Source organism: Python bivittatus, unplaced genomic scaffold (genome assembly GCF_059951505.1).
Source record: "Python bivittatus isolate LINGU-HERP-01145 unplaced genomic scaffold, Pbiv_v1 ctg000600_np1212, whole genome shotgun sequence".
NCBI classification, from domain to species: Eukaryota; Metazoa; Chordata; class Lepidosauria; order Squamata; family Pythonidae; genus Python; species Python bivittatus.
In genome coordinates, this window is record NW_028277082.1 from 96,959 (window position 1) to 122,265 (window position 25,307).

Consider the following 25,307-nt stretch of genomic DNA (forward strand, 5'->3'; position numbering starts at 1 on the left):
CTGCCATTACTGGCTATTCAACTGCACTTTAGGGTTACTCTGTGCAGCAGCTCAGTCTCGGGGCAGATCTTGACATATCCTCAAGCCTGGAAGCAAACAAGGTCTGGAGTTTTGCCTTAGTACTCCTATGTGAGGCTTGACCTACAGTCTTCAGTGCAGCTTAATACCATATAAATTAGTAGGGAACTATAACTGTAACCAAACTAATTGAGAGCGAAGGAGATAATGTCCCTTCAGTACATCTAAGACAGCAGAGGAGGCCTCCACAATGAAGGAAGCCCAGGACTGATTTCTCCAAAGATCTCTGCTTTTTAAATTGTTGTCACCCAATTTGTTTACCTCTCTCCAAATTAGATCAATTAGGTCAATATCTGCACAAGCCTCAGCAGTCTGATCAAAGCCACAAGGCCCCAAAATGCATACTGCAGTGAACTCCAGTAGTGAAAATGACATTACAAATGACCCAGGGAAGATCTTCCCAAGGTAGGGCGAACGTCCTCTGGGCTTCCCCATTTGCATTAGCAAGAAAATCACAGCTGCTGGCATGTTCCCCTCCTGCCCAAAGAGGCTAGGTGGACATGGCCAAGGGCAGAGAGAGTAGAAGGATACACAGATTAGCAACGTCAGGCAAATCGCTACGAGAGCTAAGGATCAAATCCTTTGTCTGGGCCTGGAAGAAAAGCCATTAGCCAAACCAGATGTTGAACACTGTCTATTCTATGGCCTTTCCTAATTTTCTGTGAGGGTCTCTTTCTAAATACAGCCTTTCCCTGCCCTTCCAATGTGCAAGCTCTGATAGTCCCAACCAGCCAGCCTCAGGCACAGAACACATGTCTGGCCCTTGGTCACTTACCAAGCCCAGCTTGACTGGAAAAAAGGAAAAAAAAGGGAGAGGGGTGCAGAACTGAAAAATAGTGGCATGAGGCTAACAGTGCCCCTCAGCCTCAGATTAGAGCTTCCCACTCCTAGGAAAAGAAGGGAAGTCCAGAAAGACTGGAGCATCTGGGTCCGCAGAATTCTACCTCAGGACAGCCTAGCTACCCAGCTAATTGTGATACCCTGTTTCCCCTTTATGGTGCTAAGTCAAAGTTATTTCCCCATTAAAGCTAGCAAATTCTGCCTAATTTCAGCCTTTACTCCTTCTTCAGACTGTGCGTGAGGGCCCCACTCATCATCTTCCTGTAATCCGTAGAAAGAAAGTCCCATTTGTGGTCTGTTCAGAAGACTACACAGTCACAGAATACAGGAGGTATGTTAGAGGGCATTTAGTCCAATCCCCCACCCGGTGCAAGATCCACTAGATCGTCTCCGACCAATGACTATCAGCCTCCGTTTGAAGATCTCTAGCAAAGAGAACTCATCACATCGTGCCACAACCTGTTCCACTGGCTGGACAGCTCACACAGCAGTCAGATCTTTCAGAGCCTTCGCTCTCCTCCAAAGCATTAACCCCCCTACTCGGCTTTGTGTTACCAGTAAACCAGGCAAGCGCCTCCTCAGCCCATCGCCCGAGTTGCCAATAAAAACGCTGGACGGCGCAGGGTCCCCAAGAGAGCCCAGAGGCCCTCCGCTCCCTACTCAGGTATCCACAGGGCCCCTGCTCTGTGCACTGGGGTAGGGACCTCAGAGGCTTGGGGCAGCACCCCGTCCTGCCGCCTCTGTGGCAGTGTCCCTGGTGACTCTGGCCACCAGCTGCTGCTTTCTCAGCTGCATATGCAGTTGTGGGCTTTTGCTGTAGCATAAGAGGATCCTCATGAAGAGGAATCATCTCCCTGCCTTCCACCTTACCTTGGTCTTTTCTGTGCCATAGCACCATGCCAAAGAAAAGCTGTGGTGGATATCAGGAAGACCACTTTTCCACAAAAATGCTTGGGGACAACGCGTTGTGATGGACTTACAGCAGGCCGACACGATGCTGAGAGTGGGCAGAGCAGGCCAGTTGCTCTCCGTGGTCTCTCAGGGAATGGACAGGGAGGCATAATAGCTCCCCAGATGAATGAAGATCATCGAAGAGCAGAACTGCTCTCACCAACCATCATGCTACCGTGGGTTTCATGGGGCGCATGGATCCCCCTCCCTGCCAACCACAGCACACCGAGGACAGGGAGAGGGAGGAAGGAGGGCAGCTCCTGCTTCTGCCCAAGCATGGAGCGCAAGCTCTTACCTCAACCAGGTGGTTGTCTGGCCCGTAGAGGTCCTTGTCCAGTTCAATGACCAAACTCTTAAAGAAGGAGGAAAACTTCCGCTTCTGTTTGCTAAGCTGTGGAATCGGGGGACAGAGCGCCATCAGCAGATGAGGAGTCGTAGCCTTGGCCCCCTCTTCTCCAGGGTGGACAAGAGCCCCAAGCGGACCCTGCCACCTCCGGCCCGCCCCCACGCCCCACCATCAGTCGCACAGCACGCGCAGAGGACTCGAGCACCTCCTTCGTGCTGCCCTGCCAGCTGCCACCTTTGGGAGCATCTGGCCTGTCCAGCAAAGCCCCCCCCAGCCAGCAGGGAGACGCTGGCTGGCCCTGGCATACATCATCAAGCAGCTTGCCCTCTACACGCAGCTCCCACGAGGCAATGCTGCCGTCCGAGTCGTCGGCATCTGACTTGGCAGGGTTGAAGGTGTTGGATATATAGAGGCGCAGCTTCCGCTTTTGCTGTTGGGCCAAGAGACTTCGGTCAGGGCCAGCAAGGAGCTGCTCCCGGGTGCTGCTTGCTCAGCAAAGGAACAGCTTCCCCAGCCCTTCTGAGGTGGCTGTGGTGCCCCAGACCTCGGCCTCCGTGACAGAGCCCTTGAGGGCTCAAGGGCCAGCTGAGCGAGATCGATTGGAAGGTGACCGCGGGAGGGCGTCGGCTGGAGGGACGCTCCCACGCTTAGGATTTCCAGCAAAATCTGGCAGTTGAGTGGCCCATCGGGCAGGGACAATTAGAAGCCCCTAGAAAAGCAGTGGGGTCACTTGCCCTCCAGAAAAGAGGGGCTCGGTCAGTGAGTGTTGAAAATGGGGGGGGGAGACGCTTCCCTGACGGAAAACAGAAGGCTGACCCGCCTCTGCTGCTCAGCCCCCAGGTGGCATGGGTCAGCCACTCCCACCTTCATGGGCCTCTTCAAGGCCTCCTGGATGTCCACTCGCTTTCGCATGATGGTCTGGTCCAGCTTACGCTCGAAGGCCAGGAGGTCCATGTAGGCCTGAGACTCAGGTACCAGCTCTCGGATCTGGGGAGGAAGCTGAGCATTGCGGTGCTGCCACACAAGGGGACGGAACCCCACCCCCACCCCAATTTGGAGAAGCTCCCAAATTCAGCCTTTAGGATCGGCAAGGCGGGGGGAAGCCAGACAGGAAGCGACTCCCTCCGAGAAAGTTGCTTCTGAGCATGGCAAAGCAGAACTAGGTTGGGAGGGCCCACTGCTGAGGCCCCCGGGGGGAAGGAGAGCTGGGGGAAGCGAGACCCACAGAAGAGGCCAAGGCAGGCAACAGCCTCAGAGGCGTAACGTGCCAGCAGGAACTGCTGTGCACCGACGCGTGGTGGTTTGTGGGTCTGCAGCACTGAATTCAACACAAAGAGGGGGTCCAGCTTTTATCTTGCTGACCCCTCCCACCCCATCCACCCCTGCCAGGTCCCATTAGCAGCCAGGCAGCGCAGCTGGAGAGACTGCTTTTCTGCAGAGAACTAGCCCAGGACATGCCCGACCTCAGACCTGCCACTGTGTCCATTCCAGAGGCCCAGGGATGGTTTGGTGCATGAAGACTGATGTGCACTGACTTGGAAGCAAGCCAGAATGATTCTGTGCCCCAGCAGGTCCCTCCCTCTGCCAGAAGGACAGCCGTGCTCCCAAAGTTGGGAGCCCTCCTCCCTGTCCAGAGGAACCCCCATCTTCCTCCTCCGCCTGGTTCTTCTCACCCGCCCAGCTGCCTGCTGGGAGGAGGGCGGGCTGCTCTGGTCCAGGCCCAGTTGCCTCTGAGGGCGTGCATCTGGCTGGGGGCTGCCAGAGCTCCCAACAGGGCAGGGAGGGTCAACCTCACCCCTTCCAGAAAGGAGATTTTGGAGGATGCTGCGTTATCCCAGCTGCACCCAGGTGGGTGAGGAGGGAGAAGTGGCAGCCACAGCCTCAGCACAGTTCCTTCTCCCGCTCCCGCTCCCCCTCCCTCATCTCATACCTGAAGCTCCTCAGGACGCACCTACGATCAGAGGGAACAAAACAGGAAACAGCCACTCACCCTTTGAGGGAGAATTTTATCCGCCATTTTTCTCCTCTTGGCACTGTACGGTGTGCAAGAAAATAAAAAACAGATTCCCATCGTGACTAGTAATCAGAGGAACAAGCCCCCCGGCTGCTAAGCTTGGCCTCAGAGGAGGGGCCTCCAGGGCTCTGCCTCACAGGTCTGCGGCCCGGAGCCAGAGGAGCCGCCCTGTGGGGCCCTTGGTCCGAGGAGGGTCTCAGGGGGTTCTCTCAGCATCTCCTTCTCCTACCCACGCACACTTATGCTCAGACTCTCAGGGACGCAGCCAAGGCCAAGCTCCCTGTAGGTCCCGCTGGCTCTTTCACAGGTTCACTACCCACGGAAGCTGCAGCCCAGGAAAAGCAGCAAGGCAAAAGGCCCCCGGCTGCTTCCAGGTCCTGCCTGGCACACAGCCAGCGACTCGTCGCAGAGTGCAGGAGTCCTCCTCAAGCCACACCTGGGGCAACTGCCAGGGTAGCTTTCACCAATTTGGTTGGCTTAGAAGCTGCCCCTTCCTCCTCGAGGCTCCGTGCACAGCCACCCCAAGCCGCATACCGGGCAGGAGAGGGCAGCCATCCCAACCTCCAGCTGGGGCTTGCAAAGGCTGCGCTCCTCTGCCAGACCCTCCCTCCAGGCAAATCAGCAGAGACCTGGCTCGGGAAGCGGCAGGGCTCCCGCCTGGCCCAAACGGCCCTCCGGACAGAGCACTTCTGTCCCCGCCGGCCGTGACAGGGCAGGGAGGTCCATCCGTCCTTCCTTCCTGGACCGTGGGAAACGGCTGCGTGGTCAGGAGGGAACCACCCACGGGCATCCTCCAGTGGCGAGGAGGCCGGCTGGGCTGTAGCTCAGTAACCGCAGCAGTGCCACGCGGCCGGCTCCCACCCACACCTCGGTCCTGAGCAGAGGAGAGGCGAGGCCCTGGCACCTGCCGCCACTCACCTCCGGGACCGGTTCTGCGTTGCAGCTCCCTGCTGCTGCTGCTGCTGCTGCTGTTGCTGCTGCTGCTGTTGCTGCTGCTGCTGCTGCTGCTGCGGCGGCGGCGGCGGCGGCTGCTGGGGGGCCGCCCGCTTGCGTGTGGGCTCCATCACCGCCTGCGGCATCCCAGGGCGCACAGAGGGGCTTCCAACATAGGGCGGGCCTGGGGGACCCATCGGGGCCCCCTGGTGGGGCATGCGAGCGCCCGATGGCATCCCAGGACGCTAGGTGGGGGAAGAAGGAGGAGGCGGCATCAGCGGGGGCAAAGCAGCTGGGCAAAGGGGAGCGCTGAGCTCAGGGCCAAGGGGAGCGGCACACACAGGGCTCACGAGCACGGGAGCGTCAGCCGTCCCGATGCAGCCAGGAGGGTGGCCATCGTGCCTGGCCAGCCTCCTGAACCGGAGGCCCATGGCTCCCCGGCTACAAGGGACTCCTCCTGAGAAGTCAGCACCAAAACACCCGGGAGGCCAGGACCTCGGGCCTCCGCTCGCCCAGCAGAGTCCCTTCTGGCTGACGGAGGGGGCAGGCACGCACACCTGCGCCCACAAGTCTTTTCACTGAGGTGCTTTCTGTGCCCTCGGCCGAACCACATCCCCTAGCCGAGCTGGCCAGCGACCGGAGGTGAGAAGCAGCCTCCTTAGGTCAGGCGGGACTGAGGGCAGTTTCTTGAGCCAGGCCAACAACTCTGGCAAAGAGGAGGTTTTTCCTCCCTGCCACTCCCCCCACGGCGGAAGCCCTGCACGCACAGCGGTGGAGGCAGAGGCGGCTGACCGGTTCAGAAACCCTCCTCTGGGAAGCTTCCTTTAGGACAGGGGCTCCAAGTGTCCCTCCCTGAGAGCCCACGTTCTTCATGCAGACCCTTCTACTGAGGAAACCAGGGGGCTCCGAGGACCCTGCTGGGATTCGACAGAAGGAAGGAAGCTGCGGCCGTGGGGCTGTGCTGGAGCCCCAAGGGCCCACGGGCTGCAAAGCCACCAAAGCCAGGATGGTCCATGGGCACACCCGGGATAAATTAGGATACCCAATGCTCCGAAGGGCAGTGGGGAAAAATCGTGACCAGAGAGGAGCTATGGGCAGGTGGGCTCCTTGGCACCAGCGACAGTGTTTTCAAATGCCAGCCTCTTTTTTGTCATCTCTGTGCTGGAGCAGGAGAGGCCCCAGCTTTGCGCAGAGGGCTAGCCCCCAGCTCTGATGAAGGGAGAGTGAGAGGCCTCTCTCTGGGATGAGAGCAGAGGGTGAAATTAATTGGCTGTGAGTGGGAAATGAGTTTCTACAAGGGAGGTCTGGGGGGAATTAATTACCCAACTAAAGCAAAATTCCATTTGGGGAGATCTGCACAGTGAATTAAGGGAAACTGGTTGGGGAAATCTGAATGGAAATTAATTGGGGGGGCAGGATAAACTAATTGAAAAGGAAAGGAATGTGGACGGCGTCCCAAGTGAAGCTCAAATCTCACTTGCTGTGGCTGGAAAGGCAGGAAATTGGTCCTGGTCAAGCTGAGCTCCCAGCAACCCGCACAGGCCACCTGGCACAAGGGCAGAACCTGGACACGTACTGGGGGCATGGCCATCACTGCTACTAACAGGGACTCGCAGGAGCAGAAGAACACTGAGCGGTCCTGGGAGAAATTTGGTGGGGGGTATGAACGGTCCCTCCTTACCCTAACCCTGCTGGGAGCCCCCTTTCCACTGGAGCTTCTCCCAATATGGAGCAGAGCAAGCAGGATATCGCAAGGCCTGTTTTGGCCAGTGAGAACCCCTTCCTCAGAAGAGTAACCTGGACTAAGCCATCTCTGGCCGATTTTAGCGACCACGTCTTCAGAGAGAGATTACTTAGGGTTATTTACCCCACTTTCTACTATGTTAAGGATACACAGAGGGTGGGAACGTGCGTGTTGTAAAGCCTCAGGAAGATTTACAAGAATGTACTTGGAAATCCTTACAGTCTGGTCTCAATAATCCGGGGTCCTGAAAGTTTGTGCTGACCTTCCGCCATTAAGCCTTCAGGAGGGGAGGCCTTGCAGAAGGTGCCCGAACAAACCATCTTAGCACCTAAGGTGCAAAAGGCCAAATCCAAGATGGTCACCACCACGACCGTTTTTCATCCACAGAATCCCAGCGGATCCTCCACAGACGCTCCACCTCCACCGCATCTCCCCTCCCGCCTGCCACCCTCCAGCCAGACTCTTTTGCGTCCTTCCCCGCAGCAGCCCAAGACCGCAGCTTCTCCCAGGGCCAAACCACCACCGCCCGGCCAACGCCACCTCTTCCAGACCCACGCCAGCTGCCACAACCTGCCTCTCCCTTCTTCCTTCACGTTCGCGAGCTCCGTCACACCCAGCAGCTCCCTCCCACAAGGGCAGGGGGTAGGGCTGGTTGGGGATACTGATATCCCACTGCAAAAATATAGGAAGTGTAAATGCAGGAGACTAAGTTGTTGCTCCCGCCTTGTCCCCGCCTTCCCTTCCCCACTGTTCCCAAGTGGGCACTCCTCAGAGCAGAGACCACCCCTCTAAAGCACAGAGACCTGAGTAATAATGCTAATCGCGGTCATCTGCAGAGCAGCAGAAGAGAAAACCAACAAGGGGGCAGGCAAGTGCCAGCCTGCAAGAGAACGCTGGCCAGGACGAGGCAGCGAGGGCACCAGTGGGCTTGCAGAAAGCCCATTAGTGCCTCTCCAGACTTCTTGCAAACACTGATGACGTTCAGAACTGGGAAGCTCAGAAGCTGGCAATGGAGCAAGCAAAGAACCAGCCTTTAGCATCGTGAACTTATCTATGAATTATTCTAGATTCCACAGTGGGTGTTCTTGGAGAAGAAAAGGGCGCGTAGCTGCAGCTTCATGCTTTCTTTGAAAATGTGCCCACCTTGCCAGAAAAAAGGAAAAGATCATCCGAGGTAACAGATAACATCCTAGAAGCTGGGAGAATAGCCGGCAGGAATTTCATTAGCTTGCCTTGGGGTTAAGGGATCCCTGGCAGCCACTTTGGGAACAAGATCGTTCTCTGTGGCAGCCATTTTGTGAGATGGCTGCCAAAATTTCATGATGCCCCCAAAGTTTACCCCCTCTAACCAAGGGCTGGAGAAGGAGGGCCTTCTCCTGTGAGGGAAGGCCTGAAAGCAAGCGGGGAAGACAACAGACCGTGCGGGGCCAAAGATTCAGCAGTGTAGAACCAACAAGACTTCTGCAACCCTTTTCCTCTGCCGGAAAACACAGAGACCGACAGCAGGAACTCCAGGCCATCCGTCCCTTGTGAATCCGCCATTCCTCCTCAAAATGCCATGAGGGAGAGGACTGTGCAGGAATGCTGCGGTGGCCCAGCAAGCTTGGTTACAACACAAAAACAAAAAGGACACATGACGGGGCTGGAAAGAGGGCCAGGTGGGAAGACGGGGCTGGACGCCAAGGAAGCTACAGGTCCTGAGCCGAGTTTGGCAAAGACGCCAAGGATGATAAAAGGACTTCTGCAGAGGCATCCGTTAAAAAAGGAAGAGGGAGAAACAGGCCATCTGCTCAGTGCCAACAGGGAATCCCTACTTTGGCTCCGGGTTCTCCGGAAAAGGGCCCTGCCAGACAGTCGTGAAGGCAGACTGCAGGCTCCGGACTGCAAGGGGAGAACACCAGCGACACGGTCCGGAAGCGCCTTCTTGTCCTGAAAGAACTTAAATCCTCAGGGCCAGAGGAATCGCCTCCTGACGGCAGTCTGGCAAGATGATTATTATCTTCCAGAGAACAAACGAAGCCCCAGAGAAGCCCCCGCCCGTGGAACGAGGACCCAGGAACTGCAGACCCTCAGCAGGATCCTAGAGGAGGTCATACAGTACTTCATTTATAAGCACCCAAAGCCACTGTGAATTTGTCAAGAACTGCCTGAGACATAACATGTCTTCATTTCAGCAAAGCGTTCGACAAAACACCCTGTCCCATCCCATCCCATCCCATCCCATCCACAGCCAACTGTGGGCAGGATACCATGCAGGTCAGTAGACAGCCAGCTCAAATAACATTTCCCAACGGTTCGACCCAGACGAGGTTCAGTCCTGGCCCTTCTACTCATCAACATTTTTATGGATGACTTAGACCCTGACGATTAGAGGAATGGAATGAAAACTGCAGAATAACATGTACGCTGCATCCTGGGGCTGTGCAGTGCACAGGATCCAAAGCCAAAAAAGGGCACTCTTGAGGCCTCCTCAGAGAAGCCGTGCCACCTGTTCCTGGGCTCGCAAGGCAGCCACATGATCCCCGGAAAACGCAGGCAAAAATTAAGGAGGCGCAGTCAGGAGTCGGAGCGGGCACGCCATGGGCATTTCCTTCATTCCCACATCCATCTCCCTGGGATCTGGCGGCTGCTGCTGCTTTAAGGAGGTGCTGACAGGTGCAATGGACATGCCCACATCTGCTCCAAAGCACCTTTTTGAGTTTAGTTCCATGAACAGTACGCTCCTCTGACATGCATACACGCGTGCCAATTGAGCTGTTTCCTTCCAGGGTTTAAAACACACAGAAAACAAGTGAGAAATAGTAAGCCAAAGGAATCACAGGCCAGAGAAACAGGAAAGGGACTCTGCGCCCCAACCATTCGCTGTGACCTCTGCCAACCCGTCTGCCCCTGCCTCCACTGTGCCCACCCGCGGCTTCAGGACTAATTCTTTCAAGTTCCCTGCTTCCTTTCTCAGGATCTCATCGTCTCCACCCAAGCACGGCGGCCTCAGCCTCCTCGTCCGTTCACGCTTCCTTCCACCACCTGCCCTGTGGGCCAGTCCCCGCTCATCCTCTCCAAATGGCCGGACCACCTCAACAAACTTCTCTGGTGCTTGTATTCGACCCATATTCATTCAGCAGCCATACATTTTTGATCCTCGCTCTTTTTGTTTTACCACATGCATTTATTAAGTAATTCATTCCCACTGTATTCATCTGTCTCTTAACATACATAGCTCTCATTTCCATGTAAAAAAAGTGGGCAGAAGTTTTTTTTTAACTACAGCCATTTTTGCTTCTTCCAACATTTATTCCTCCCCACAGACCACAAACTGCCCAGTACCCTATCAATTTTTGCAAATCTTAGCATTTCTCTATCCATTTCCCAATCTTTAATAAACCTACCAAGAGACCTGCTACTTGCTCTAATTTTTCCCTTTATATCTATCTAACGTTCATTGCAAATCATTTGGGTTCTAAGCAACACACTTCTAACCTTAATTGAAGCATTCCTTATGCCTGTGTCCATAAATACATTAAATAATCAAGGGGCATCATGCATTCCTTGGGTTATTCCTTGGTCAAGGCTGAGCCATTTCCTAAGCAATCAATTTTTTTCTCATGCAGCTTTACTTCCATCGTATACTGAACTTACTGCATTGAGCAGCCAACTTCACCTTCATATTTGTGCAAAACATTCCATAATTCAAATTTATTTATACACTTTTAAATCAACAACGGTAAAATCATCTTTCCCACACTCATACATTTTGCTCGGATGAAGAGCAAAAATCTGATCTGTTCACACCCCACCCAACCTAACTTCCCCATTTTTGGCTGGTGTGGGTCTTCCGGGCTGTGTGGCCGTGGTCTTGAAGTTTTGTTTCCTAACGTTTCGCCAGCACCTGTGACCGGCATCTTCAGAGTGCAGGAGCAGTTCTCTCTGTGCCCAGGGTGATGCTTCTGTGGGTATTTATAGAGATCTGGGGGGGGGAAGGGGGGGATTGGGTGTGTGTGGGTGGGGTTGGGTTACTGAGTGACTGCTTGTTTTGGTGTCAGCATCTGTGTGTATCTTCCTGGGGATTAGGCAGGGTTTTTTCTTCTATTGAATTGTTAACGAGGGGCTGCTGGGGGTGATTAGCAAGTTCATTGTGTGAACTGTTCACATGTCCTGGTGGTTGAGCTGAGTTCGTTGACCTTTTGCAGGCTGTATTTTTCAGGATTGGTAGCCAGGTTTTGTTGATTTTTAGACTCTCCTCTTTTTTATTGAAACTGTGCTGGTGTTTGTGAATCTCAATGGCTTCCCGGTATAGCCTGGTATAGTGGCTGTTGGTGTTGTCCAGTATCTCTGTGTTTTCAAATAGGATTTTGTGTCCAGTGTGCTTGAGGGCATGTTCAGCTACTGCAGATTTTTCTGGTTGCTGTAGTCTGCAGTGTCTTTCGTGTTCTTTTATCCTAGTATGGATGTTGCGTTTTGTGGTCCAAATTGCGAGGATGAAGAAGACCTAGAGAAGTTCCTGAACCTCTCTATTTGGAGTCAGGATGAAGGATCCTCGCAATTTGGAGTCAGGATGAAGAAGACCTAGAGAAGTTCCTGAACCACCTAAACAGCGTCCACCCCAATATACAATTCACCATGGAAAAAGAAGTGGACGGCCAACTTCCATTTCTAGACACGTTGGTCATACGCAAACCAGACCTCAAATTAGGACACAAAGTCTACAGAAAACCCACCCACACAGACCGGTACCTACACAAAAACTCCAACCACCACCCATGTCAGAAAAGAGGCATTATCAAAACCCTCATGGATCGTGCCAATCGGATCTGCAAAACCCAGTTCCTAAACTCTGAACTTAACCACCTTAATTGGGACCTACAAGCGAATGGCTACTCCAAGAATGAAATAAAAAGAGCCATCAAACCAAGAAAGCAACATGCGACTGAAGAAGAAAAACAGCCACCCACCAACAAAGTATTTCTGCCCTATATCAAAGGGGTCACAGACCGCATGGGAAAACTGATGGAAAAACACAATTTCCAAACAATCTTCAGACCCACCAGAAAAGTACAAGAAGTGCTAAAATCAGCAAAAGACAAAAGGGATCCCCTCACCGCCGCAGGAGTATACCGCATACCATGCAGTTGCAGGCAAGTATACATCGGGACCACAAAACGCAGCATCCATACCAGGATAAAAGAACACGAAAGACACTGCAGACTACAGCAACCAGAAAAATCTGCAGTAGCTGAACATGCTCTCAAGCACACTGGACACAAAATCCTATTTGAAAACACAGAGATACTGGACAACACCAACAGCCACTATACCAGGCTATACCGGGAAGCTATTGAGATTCACAAACACCAGCACAGTTTCAATAAAAAAGAGGAGAGTCTAAAAATCAACAAAACCTGGCTACCAATCCTGAAAAATACAGCCTGCAAAAGGTCAACGAACTCAGCTCAACCACCAGGACATGTGAACAGTTCACACAATGAACTTGCTAATCACCCCCAGCAGCCCCTCGTTAACAATTCAATAGAAGAAAAAACCCTGCCTAATCCCCAGGAAGATACACACAGATGCTGACACCAAAACAAGCAGCCACTCAGTAACCCAACCCCACCCACACACACCCAATCCCCCCCTTCCCCCCCCCCAGATCTCTATAAATACCCACAGAAGCATCACCCTGGGCACAGAGAGAGCTGCTCCTGCCTGTGCTCCTGCACTCTGAAGATGCCGGTCACAGGTGCTGGCGAAACGTTAGGAAACAAAACTTCAAGACCACGGCCACACAGCCCGGAAGACCCACACCAGCCATTGTATGCCGGCCGTGAAAGCCTTCGACAATACATTCCCCATTTTTGCTTGTTTGAAATTTAACAAAGACAAATGCAAACTTCTTTACTTAGGAAGCAGAAAACACACACACAGGTATAGGATGGCAGACAACTGAGTTGATAATACTGTTATGAAAACACTATTACTGTGTTTGGAATGGTAATTGAAAACTGAATATGAACCAGCAGCGTATGTGGCTGCAAAAAAGGCAGATGCAATTTTAAGTTGCATCAACAGAAGCATAGTTCCCAAAGCACACAAAGTAACTGGTCCACTTCATCCTGTGTTGATCAGACTCCACTTTGAAAACTCTATCTCCTTCTTGGAATCACATTTTAAGAAAGGTTTTCTTTGAAACTGGGGAACAGGTTTGAAGAAGAGCAACGAGGATGAATTGGGAATGTTTACCATTCAGGAAGAATATGATGGCCCTCTTCAAATGCCTGAAGACAGTCACACAGAAGATGATAAAGCCCTGCTCTCTCTCATTTATTTATTAGATTTGTTAAAGCGCGCAACACCAAAAAGACCGTGGGTGGCCAACAACATATCCAATACATTAAATTAAAAAAACAGAACTAAAACAGCATGACTGCCCAGACTAAAACAGCATTCCCTTGCTGAGATGGGCAGCTATAGAAATCAAATAAATAAATCCCCAACTTTCAGAAAAAAAGACTCAGCATTTAACTGAGGGGAGCTGGATCGCACCCGCTCTGCCTGAATGCACCAAACAGGCAGAAATGACTGGAAACAGGCGGTCCCCCAAGTAACCAGGCCTTATGCCGTGAAGGACTTCAGAAGCAACAACCAACGCCTTCAGCTGCACCTAAAAGCCAAATGGTAACCAGTGCAGCTCATGTAGCAGTGATGACCCGTGGGCAGAACGAGAAACACCCGTTTCTGCTTGTGCCACTGCATTTTAAACCAGCTGTAACTGCTGGAGGGTCCAAGAGCAGCCCCGTGTACAGGGCATCACAATAGTCCAATTGTGAGGTAATTGGGGCAGGACTGACCATCCGAAGGGCCTTCTGGTCAAGGAAAGGCACAACTGGCACACAAGATAAAACGGCGCAAAGGCCTTCCTGCCCACAGATGACACCTGCCCTTTAAGCAGTAGCTGTGAGTCCAGGAGGACCCCCAAGTTGCACACGAGTCTCAAACAGGGAGGTGCCACCCCATCCAAGACCAAAGGTGAAAAAGCCTCCAACCCAGACAGCTGTAGCCACTCAGCCTTATCAGGACTGAGCTGAAGTCTGTTCCTCCCCATCCAGACCCAAACAGTCTCCAGACACTGGGTCAGTACATTGACAGCGTTGCCTGCACAGTCGGGGGTTGAGATGCACAGTTGGGTATCATCGTCATACTGATGACTGCAAACCCCAGACTAATGGATGGGCTCACCTGACAGTTTCATATACAGTGCATTCCGAAAGTATTCAGACCTCCTTCACTTTTTTCAGTTTTATTATGTTGCAGCCTGATACTACAATCGTTCAAATTCATTTTTTTTCCTCATTAATCTACACTCAGTACCCCACAATGACAAAGTGAAAACAGAATTTTAGAAATGTTTGCAAATGTATGAAAAAGGAAAAACTGAAATATCACATTGGCATAAGTATTAAGAACCTTTGCAACAACACTTGAAATTTAGCTCAGGTGCCCCCCATTTCTCTTGATCGTTGCTGAGCTGTTTCTACACCTTGATTGGAGTCCACCTGTGATAAATTAAATTGATTGGACATGATTTGGAAAAGCACACACTTCTTTATAGAAGGCCTCACACCTGACAACGCATACTGTATCAGAGCAAAGGCCATGAGGTAAAGGAACTGCCTGCAGAGCTCAGAGGCAGGATTATTGCGAGGCACAGATCTGGGGAAGGCTACAAAAAAATTTCTGCTGCACTGAAGGTTCCCAAGAGCACAGTGGCCTCCATAATTCTCAAATGGAAGAAGTTTGGCACAACCAGGACTCTTCCAAGAGCTGGTTGCCCGGCCAAACTGAGCAATCGGGGGAGAAGAACCTCAGTAAGAGAGGTGACCAAGAACCCGATGGTCACTCTGACTGAGCTCCAGAGATCCTGTGTGGAGATGGGACAAAGTTCCAGAAGGACAGCCATCACTGCAGCCCTCCACCGATCTGGGCTTTATGGCAGAGTGGCTAGACAGAAGCCTCTCCTCAGTGCAAAACACATGAAAGCCCACTTGGAGTTTGCAAAAAAGCACCTGAAGGACTCTCAGACTGTGAGGAACAAGATTCTCTGGTCTGATGAAACCAAGATTGAACTGTTTGGCCTCAATTCTAAACGTTATGTCTGGAGGAAACCAGGCACCGCTCATCACCTGCCCAATACCATCCCAACAGTGAAGCATGGTGGGGGCAGCATCATGATGTGGGGGTGTTTTTCAGCAGCAGGGACTGGGAGACTGGTCAGGGTTGAGGGAAAGCTGAATGGAGCAAAGTACAGAGACATCCTCAATGAAAACCTGTTCCACAGCGCTCAGGACCTCAGATTGGGCCGAAGGTTCACCTTCCAACATGACAACGATCCTAAGCACACAGCCAAGACAACACAGGGATGGCTTGGGGACAGCTCTGTGAATGCCTAGAGTGGCCCAGCCAGAGCCCTGACTTGAACCCTATCGAACATTTCTGGAGAGATCTGAAAATGGCTGTCCACCAACAGTCCCCATCCAACCTGACTGAGCTTGAGAGGATTTGCAAAGAAGAATGGCAGAAAATCCCCCAATCCAGGTGTGCAAAGCTTGTTGCGTCATACCAAAAAAGACTCGAGGCTGTAATTGCTGCCAAAGGTGCTTCAACAAAGTACTGAGTAAAGGGTCTGAATACTTAAGTACATGTGATATTTCAGTTTTTTTGTTTTAATAAATTTACAGACATTTCTAAAATTCTGTTTTCACTTTGTCATTATGGGGTACTGAGTGTAGATTAATGAGAAAAAAAATGAATTTGAACAATTGTAGTATCAGGCTGCAATATAACAAAATTGAAAAAAAGTAAAGGGGGCCTGAATACTTTCGGAATGCACTGTAAATGTCAAACAGGAGAGGTGACAGTGTTGAACCCTGAGGCACCCCATAAGTGAGTGGCTGTGGGTGCGATCTCTCCCCTGGTGGAGAGATCAACTAGAACTGACCACTGACAAAGGAGGTGAACCACTGCAATGCAATGCCTCCCACTCCCAACCCCCGCAGCCAGTCCAGAAGGATACCATGGTCAACAGCACTGAAAGCTGCTGAGAGGTCAAGGAGCGCAAGGCTGGATGCACCACCCCCATCCTGGCTTCCACCAAAGGTCATTAACAAGCACAACCAAGGCTGTGTACTTACTATCCCCTGGCATGAAACCCAACTGAAGTGGGTACAGATAATCTACCCCCTCCAAGACCCTCTACAACTGCTGCCTCACCACCTTCTCAGCAACCTTCCCCACAACGGGAAGACTGGAGACTGGACAGGAACTGTCCAGGATAGAGGAGTCCATCTGTAAGAAGGGGGTGCACCACCACCTCTTTCAAGGCCAAGGGGATCACCCCCTCTCTTAAAGAAGCTATCACATGGCCCACCAACAGATCACCTCCCAAGCTGCCTTAACAACCCAGGAAGGGCCTGGATCTAACAGACAGGTAGCCAAACTTACACTTTGTCCCCTTCTTCGGGAGTAACAGAATCAAACTCAGTCCAGATAACATCACAAGACTGTGTCCCAGGCAACTTATCTGGACCTGCCCAGTTGGAGTCCAACTTCAAGCAAATCCAAGCAACTCCATCTACCAGAATTGATAAAGAGTATCCATCCACACGTGAATACTCTTCCCCACGGCCCAGTAGATAGTCTTGTGGCCCATCCCTCCCCAGGAAGGAATGGGTCACTCTAAGCAGAGACGCAGATCCAATAGGTCCTTCAGTCACCTGAGGCAGGCTGATCAAACAAACCTGCACAGCTGGGTGGCACCAGCAAGTTGGAGGGCAAGCAAACATCTGTCCATGGCTACAGATTGATGGCAACATCCTCCAACACCAGATCACATCATAGCTACCCTGAGATATAAACCAGATCTAAAATGTGACCCCCAGTGTGTGTTGGGCCCTCTATGACTTGGGACAGGTCCACAGAGACCATGAACTCCTGAGCTGCCCCAGACTCAATGTCCCCAGGAGACAGGTTAAAGTCCCCTGTTGTTTAACCAACTACAGCAGCAGCAACCCTAGCTGTTCCCATAGGATCAACTTCAACCAGAGGGTCTCGCATCCATTTTCTGTGGAGCAGAGCCCCTCAATGACTCATGGATAACAACAGCCACCTTACTTCCCCTCCCCTGGTGTCTCGGCTGATGCAGAATCTGAAACTCAGGTGAACGTATTTCCAAGAGAGGAATACCCCACTCTAGGCTCACTCAGGTCTCGGGAACACATAACCAGGTTAGTGTCCTCATCCACAATCAAGCCATGGATGAGGGCAACCTTATTACACCCCAACCTGGTATTCAACAGCAACAGCCAGAGCCCAGAGCCACCAAGAATCTGGTTACCTGGTCCAGAGGGTGCATACGGAGGGCAAGACGTTGGGATTGTGCTCAAACAGCACTCCTGTGGCCTACCCTCAGATTCCCACCATGTCTACTTCTGCCTGTCACAGTTCCAATAACACCATCTGCCCTCTCTTCTCCCCCCATCCCCTCCCTGGTTCCACTGTCCCAGGCCCAACCATTCATACACACACATACAAACACCCAACAACAGACTCACCTTAACCAAAATGCCACACCCAGCCCCTCCCACCACAACTGCAGTCCATCTGGTCCTACTCAAATCTCAAGCCCTCCACCAGCTGCTTTGCTCCTAGCGCTCTGCAGGTGTCAGGCAGCAGGTCCTATCAGGAAGTCACTACAGCCCCCTTCTAAATAAAAGCCCACACCAATGGACAGGTGACACATGCCGGGCCCCTAGCTCCAAGGGCGAGGCCCTGACAGGGCAACATCCCAGAACCCAGCCTCCAGGTCAGCACACTGGGGCTGCTAGAGGTCTCCCAGCAGAGCCCCTAGCTCAACTGAGCACCCCTAAGCCTGGCACTCCCAACAGCACCCCAACTCCCTGCTGCCGACTGGTATGATACATGAACTTGGCCACTGTTTGTTCAGTCAAGAGACGGAGCTACAGCAGCATGGGAGCAGGACAGTCTCACGGTTAGTTCCTAATTGTGGAACACCAGCAGAAGATCTTAGCTGGGTATTTTTGGTCCTTTTGGGGTTGGGACGGAGAATGTTTATTTTGATAAGTTCTTGCAGCCCTATAAAAAGGCCACTGTCTTTCTTTTAAATCTGGGTTGCGCTGAGATTTAATTTCTCATTCACTGATTTGCCTTGTCTTTCGTCTAAGAGAACAGCAGCTAACCTGGCCTTCAGGACACTGAGAACAAAAGCATCTAGCCGACTCAAAGGGCAGGTAGATTGCTCCCCACTCCCATCTCCCCAATGGATAGGCACTGATAGGTAATTGGCTGGCAAGACAACTGCATCGTCAGGTGGGCTTGGGGGCCTTTCCTGAGAAGGGACAGGACCCCAAGCAAAGAGGCAGGTCAGGCCATGCAAGTATGAGTCTCAAGATACACTGCTTTTGGCCACTCCACCAAGTGTCACCTAGTTCTGTTTGGTCTTCCGAGTCCTCTTCCACCCAGTTCCTTCTGGGATCTTCTCCTGGTGGAGTTTTCTTCATTTGCAAAAGGAATTTGAATCAGTTCCCTAACCCTAACCCTTCCTGCCCTGCAGGTGCAGGTAGCCTGTGCCCAGCCCTTGTTCTTCCCACACCCACACATTCACCCTGCCCACAGGCAGACTGACTGTACACACCTGGCGAACGAGGCTGGCTTGGCTCTCAGCGAGCCTGGTCCTCAACAGCTGAACCCCGAGCTCCTGCAACCCCACCCCCACCCCCACCCCCGGGGATGACAGCTGGGGAGCCACTCGGGTGGAAGGAAGGGGCGATGGCAGTGGGAGCGCCAACAGAACCCTCTTCCCAGAGGGCACATCTGCTGCCACTGCCAGCCTTCGCCCCCCCGTTTGCTGGCAATGGGAACACGCGTCCCAACCAACTGGCCGTTTTCCTGGCGCTGCACATACAGCTGCAGCGGAGGCTGCCTGTGGCTGCCCGTCTGCAGCTCCGGTTCCCCCTCAGGAAGCTCAGCTGCTCCCCGTCAATCATGTCAGGAGACCGATCAAAACATCCCAGGGATGTGCCGCTTTGGTTTCAGCCCAGCTCTGAGAATATATCTGCAGTGCCCCGGGAACAAGTGCCCTCCAACAGACTCTCTGGGGCCTTTGTATGGAAAGCCCAGAACAGGATCACCAAAAAGACGTGCCCAGAAATGGCTTCAAGGGGGCCTGAGGAAGCCAGAGAGAAGTCAGCGGCCTGCAGGGGGGCAGTTCAGGCCCCATTCGGGGATTGGGGTGCTGACGAGCTGAGAGGAGAGGGGCGCCTCCTGCCACTGCTATGAGGGAAGAAGAGCAGCTGCCGGAAAGGAGGGCAGCCACTTCAGGGGGATGCAACATCAGACAAATGGGATGCCAGGCAGCCGTGGAGGAAGAGGACAAACCGTGTTCTGCTCTATGTTTTTCACTTCCTGGCCATCACTCCAGAGTGCAGGACATGGAATGATGGATTAAGTTACAGGCAGGCAGTTTCTGACCGAACGTTAGAAAAACTGCTGAACAGTAAGAGCAGTTTGACAGTGCAACCCCTGACCCAAGAGGCAGGCAGCCAGGTGGCTCCCCTCCCTGCACGTGGTCAAGTGAAGCCTGGACAGTCATCCATCACCATGCCTCGATTTGAATCCCTGGCCTGAGCAGGGAGGGGACTGGACTCTATGGCCGACTCAAGAAGTCTACGATTCTATGACAGGGGGAGCCCCAAATCAGCTCTTTCTTTCCTTTTGGGTAAGAGGGGTGCTTTTTTGAGCAAGAAAAAGAATCAGCAAGTGGGGCAACTCTTCTGCGAGAAAAAAGACACGGAAGCCTCAGCAGGCAACAGAAGGAAACGCCTGGACTCAGTCTTCTGCCTGAAGAGCACCCCCTCTTGGTCCAGCAAAAGGAGGTGAAAGGAACAATGTGAACCGCGGCGCCAAGAAGTGGTTTGAGAACATCAGCTTGCACAACAGCTTCCCAAGATCACAGCAGAAGGTGGAAGTGTCATTTCCACCCTCTGGCCGTACTCGGCAAACTTTTCTGGAGACCAAGCAAAGTATGTTTGCAGCAAGAGTTGCACCCACTTTCCAGAGGTGAAAAAAGAGGACCCACCAGCCTACCCATCAGCTTGAAACAAATCACTAGACACCAACAATGGCTTAAATCGCCAGCTACGAGCCTCAGAAAACAAAGACAGTGATCAGAGAGCCAGAGAAGGCTTCCCAAGAACAAGCAATGTCAGACCAACCCCGTCTTCTTTTTTGTTTACAGGCGGGTAGGTCAGAGGAAGGCTGGTGATATAGCATGCCTTGATTTTAGCACAGCTTCAGCAAGGCCAGCTGTGATCCTTTTACTGGCAAGGAGGTAAAATGTGGACCAGGTAAGGTCGCAGCCACTTGGCTTCCCCATGGCTGATGGCAGGGCCTGCAGCCCAGCTCACTCCTCAGCTCGGAGTATGGTGGCAAGTGGGCTATCCCAGGCATCTGCCTTTGGCCAAATGCGTTACCCAGCATCTTTAGAAATTACGTGGATGAAGCACGTGAGATCACAGAATGTAAGGACAGCCCTGGCAGATCAGGCAAAAGGCCCTGGTTTCTCATCGTGGTGACCCTTGGCCAAGCAGTACTTCTGATATCCTCAGCCCTGGTATGTACAGGGGTTACAGGTCTGAGGACAGATGTTACATCCTATGCCACGGACCCATGAAATGCCACCAGGCTGCACCTGAAATTATTTTTGAAACCTTGGTCTGTGTTGACCAGGGTGTGTTTTTGATATTATTCCTAGAATTGTTTGGGAGTAATTGCTATGGTAACGGGTGTCTGTAGCTGGCAGACGCAAGCCAGGAAACTCAGGCTTCAAAGCTGCCTTGCAGACCCCAAAGGAGATGGGGTCTCCAGCCCAGACTTTCTTGGCAAGTCAGAAAACCTCCAAGCTTTTCCGTTCTTCCCCACTAGTTACAGCACTTCCCTGTCGAGCTGCAGAGCCAACATCTTTTTGGCCCACTTTTCCATACATCTGGCTATGTTCTTCTCCTGTCTTTCCCTCTTTAACGGGGGCGGGGGGGGAGGACACTGAGAACCCATCCTCTGGGAAGTGCATCAAGCCAACGCCATAAAGTATCTACTATGTACTTCCTAATAACTCTTCCTCCTCCTCCTCCTCGACGGTCCCCTGTTAAGATGGTAATACCAGAGACGGCCAAGAAGTAGCTTTACTCAGGCATGATGCATAGAGTATTGGCGTGAATTCAGTGCCAACTGCAACTTTTAGGCAGTGATGGAGTTTCAGAAACTACCACTGGAGCTCCTCCCCTTTCACTTTTGGTAAAAATGACTAAAGACTCTTAAAGGAACCAGACATTCCAGCAGAGCATGTTTGTGACGGGGGGCTGGGAGTCCAAGCATGGGGCATTCAGGTGGAAAAGAATAACTCCAATCCCACCAAAGTGCAGAGGACAAAAAGAGGGAGCAGCAACTCTGGCCCAACCACCTATGGAAGATGTTTTTCTACACACATCCCTTTCAGCTCATAAAATTTTCACTCCATTCCAGGCTGTTTCTAGAGGTGCTCCAGCCAAGCTTTGCACAGTTAAAGGGTGCCCCATCCAGAGGGCCAAGCCATAGAGAGGTCCCTGTGGGTGCAATGATGCTAATGCCACACACCTCCCTGAGTACCATCTACTAGAAATGCCTACCTCTATAGGGCCTCCTGACCCCAGAAGGGCTTCAGGAACTGCAGCAACCAGCCACAAGATGCCACAGGGAAGGCCACTGCCAGCTAGGGTCAGGCTGGGGGTGCAACAGTCCACCAGACCTGGCGCAGCCCAGGAAAGAGAGAAAGTCCTGCAAGAGGGCTGGAATGGGGTGGGCAAGGAGCACTCATCTTCTACCTGGTCCAAGGCAAACCCAGAAACATACCAAGGCAGAGAGGCTTCACATTCCACTTCCGTTAAGGTGCCCTCTATTATTAGAACTGTCTCTTGGAAGCAGAGCAGCCTTTCTGCCTAGAGGCTGGCCCACTCTCTGGCACATGCCATGAGGAGTGGAGGTGAGTCTCCACAAACCCTTCAGAACTTCAGGCAGTCTTCAGAACTGACCAGCTGCCGGACTCTATGGCTAGACTGCTGGCTAGCTGCCGAGGGGAAATGCCCACATCCCACTGCCAACCAGCTCCCCACACGGGCTCCTCGGCACCCTCATTGAAAGAAGGATCCTGCAACGCAGGGATGGATTCCAGAGTGCCCGTCTGCTTGCCCCCGCAGTGCCCTTTGGTAGCTGCGAGAGAGCCTGGGACCCAGTTGTGGCACAGACAGGAGCCCTGGGGCCTGGGAAAGAAGGAAAGGCCTCGGTGGGGCCAAATGGGCCCAGGGAGCAGCCCTGTAGGCGGGAGCCACTCAGCAGCCAGGCAGGGGCTGAAAAGTCCACCCTCTGAGAGGCTCGGCAAGGGCGCTGCTGTACTTCTGGCTGAGGGTCTCTGGAGAGTTCCGCTCCAACTGCGTCGCCCAGCATCTTCCAGCGCTCCCCATCTGCCCCGGCCAGAAAGTGCTGGGCTCGCGCCCAGCAACCCCGGCACGGCCGAGGCTGAACGACGAGGCGGGGAACCTTCGCCCTCCTCACCACCACCCCGGTAAGGAGCCAGACCGGCGCGCTCGGCCGGGGGAGGGCCGGGCGGAGCCTCCTCGGTGCGCCCCCGCGGCGACGCACCTGCTCCCAGGGGCCAGCCCGCGTCCGAGCACATGTCGGGGGGAGGGGCGGCGACCCTCCCCCTCCCGGCCGGGCTGCGCGGTCCTCCCGCCCCGAGCCAGGCCGCTTCCCTGCGCCGCGCCGCACGAGTCCCTAACTTTCCCCACTCACCACCCCATGGACCAGAAACTCGAAAAGTTTGCTTTTCGTCGCCTTCCGCGCGCCCCCAGTGACTTCCTCCGCGGCCATCGGGGTCGCTCTGCTCCGCCTCCCCGCCTGGCTCGCGCTCGCGTCCCTGGCCGCCTTCCTTTCTTCCCCGTTTCCTCTTCTGCCGTTTCTCCCACTCGCTCCCGCCGAGCCCTGCTGGGCGCTCCGCTCGCACTTCTAACAGCGCCGCCGGCCGAGCGGGGAAGGGGCCCCGGCAGGGCTCCCGCGACGGCCCACGGCAGCGGCCGAATTCCTCCGCTGATAAGCCGCGCGCGCGGAGACGGGGAGCGCCTCGGACAGAGGAGGGGCCGGCGGCATGCAACCTCCCAGGCCTGGCAGCTGCCGCGGCTGCTGGCGGGCAAGACCAAGGGCGGGAAGAGGAGACGCCGGCGGCCGCGCAACCCGCGCCGCGCCTGGCCGCCGCCTCACCGGGCACTCCGTCTGCCCGTCCTTCCCCGGACACACAAGGACTGCCCGTCCGCCCGCCCTCCCTCCCGCCGTCGCGCCCCTCCCTCCGTCGCTTCCGGGCCTCATCCCTTAGGACTGTCTGGCCGCCCAGCTACCGGCGCGGCGCGGCGCGGCACGCGAACTCCCGCTCTCCGTCCTGGCTGAGCCGGGAGGGGAGACAGATCAGGAAGCGGCCGTCCCCGCGGGCGCTGCTGCCGCAATCCCGAAAACCAAGGCTCTGGTCAGCCGCGCTGAAACCCGTGACCACCCCCGCCCGCCTGTCCCGCGCGAGCCGGAAGGAAGGGCTGGCTCCCCACCCAGAGCAGAGACGGTGGCCCGGGTGCGGGGGAGGAGGAGGCGCCGCCGCCGCCGCCGCCCTCCGCGGCCGCTCCCGGGCCTGCCCTGCCGCCGGTGGCCGGAGTGCGGCAACGTACGCCGGCATCTCCTGGTGCGCATCGCCCTGGCAACAGAGGCAGCGTTGCCAGGTAACGGGCAGGCGGGGTACCTAAAGCGAGCAGTGTCGGTGCCCAGCGCAGCCCCAGCTGCTGCCATGACGGCGGGGGCGGTCGAGGGCTGCGGCCGGGGCAGCGGGCGGGAAGCCACGCGGACCGAGGAGCGGCGGGCGCCCAGCTGCTTCCCGGCGCTCTACCTCTTGCGGCGAGGATGCCGAGCCTCTACTGGCCGCGGCGGACGGGCCCGGGGGGTGCGAGGGCCGGGATGGAATCCCCCTTCGGGCCCCCCCGTCCGGCTCAAGCCCCGTTAGGGAGGGCCCACGCAGCGGGGGGCGGAAGGCAGTATGGGCGGGCGGGAGTGGGGGCTGACCCCCACCCACTGGGCTTCTTCAGACATCGCCCCTCTGATTGGCCCGCCCCGTTACCGGGCTCCCGCGGTCGACGGGAGCAAGAGAAGCGCATGCGCAGCGCGGATGGTTTTTCTTCTCCTGAAGGTCAGCCGAGCGGACTAAGGGAAAAGGGGAGGGTGTTAACTCCTTCGTCGCCGGCGCGGACACCGGCGCCCGGCTCTGCTGCCCTCCCGCTCAGCCGCCGGCCGCGCTCCTTCCCGCTCCAGGCGCGGCCATTCGCGTCGCCCGCGTCAGCGCTCCGGGCAGCGAGGGCCGCTGCTCCCGCTCCCCGCCGCCGCACGGCCCTTCCTACGGCCACGAGGCGAGATGTGGCCAAGCCGCGCTGCTTTCCACTGCCGCCCCGCGGCTCTGCGGAGTTCCCCAACGCTGGTGCCGCCCTCCGGCTTGCGCCAGGCGAAGGGGGCCCGCGCAGCTGCCCCGCTCGGTCGAGGCGGGACGGCGGTGGGCAGCCCCTCTCCCGCGGAAGGCACGTGGAGGGGCGCTTCCCGTCCCCACGGGCGCCTCAGCTGCCCGCGGCCGTGGCCACTCGCGGCGGGGGACCGCGCTCCCTTGCTCTTTCCTGCCTCAGTTTGGCCGCAGCCCGCTCGAGCATCCGCGGATGTTCCTCGCAACGTCGGAAGCCGTGCGCGGCGAGTCTACCCGAAAGCGTCGCCGGCGCTCCTGCTGCCGCCGCTGCTGCTCAGCCGCCCGGAGTCGAGTCCAGCTCTTCGCGTCTCCGGCAGGTACGGCAGCAGGGAGAGTCCAGAGTCGTAAGTACCGGCGCCTGGGAGGGTGGAAAGACGACAGCCTCCCACGGAGCAGGAAAGCTGGTCCCCAGCTGGCCAGGCTGGCCTTTCGGAGGGAATTTGCTGAGGATGGGAGCCCGGTCGTTTGGATGCGTTGGGCAGGGAGCATCCCTCCCTCCCAAGCGGGTGCAGCCCCACGGAAGCGGTCAATCTTTGCTGCCTTTGCTTTTGACCGATGCTGCCAATTCTGTGGTCGGTCGCTGTTTATGAGATGGAATCCGGGAGAGGTTGCCTCGCCTGTGCATCCCCCTCACCCTCCCCCATCTTCCTATGTGAGCAGAGTCCAAAGGGCGGAGAATTGATGCCACTGGCATAGCCCCACCCATGCCCACAGCCACGGTGCAGCTTTCTGCTGGGGGCAGAAAAGAAACAGGTTCAGA

At 54.9% G+C, this 25,307-nt stretch overlaps 1 protein-coding gene across 4 annotated transcripts in view; it reads right to left on the reverse strand.

Annotated features, from left to right (window-relative positions):
• The window catches only part of SMARCD3 (SWI/SNF related BAF chromatin remodeling complex subunit D3), a 39,351-nt gene extending 15,270 nt beyond the window's left edge, over positions 1 to 24,081 (reverse strand). The window contains exons 1-6 of one of the 4 annotated variants that reach the window (XM_088147697.1): positions 23,930 to 24,081; positions 5,148 to 5,407; positions 4,206 to 4,248; positions 3,080 to 3,202; positions 2,523 to 2,645; positions 2,165 to 2,260 (exon numbers count right to left, since the gene is read on the reverse strand). In XM_088147697.1, coding sequence (XP_088003823.1) covers positions 2,165 to 2,260; positions 2,523 to 2,645; positions 3,080 to 3,202; positions 4,206 to 4,248; positions 5,148 to 5,398 — 636 coding nt within the window. In that variant the 5' untranslated portion in view covers positions 5,399 to 5,407; positions 23,930 to 24,081. Of the gene's footprint in view, positions 1 to 2,164; positions 2,261 to 2,522; positions 2,646 to 3,079; positions 3,203 to 4,205; positions 4,249 to 5,147; positions 5,408 to 7,125; positions 9,111 to 22,797; positions 23,298 to 23,785; positions 23,902 to 23,929 lie in introns of those variants that run through there. The other 3 variants (XM_088147699.1, XM_007439031.3, XM_088147698.1) reach the window with 3 other exon arrangements.
• Between the last annotated feature and the right edge of the window lie 1,226 nt (positions 24,082 to 25,307).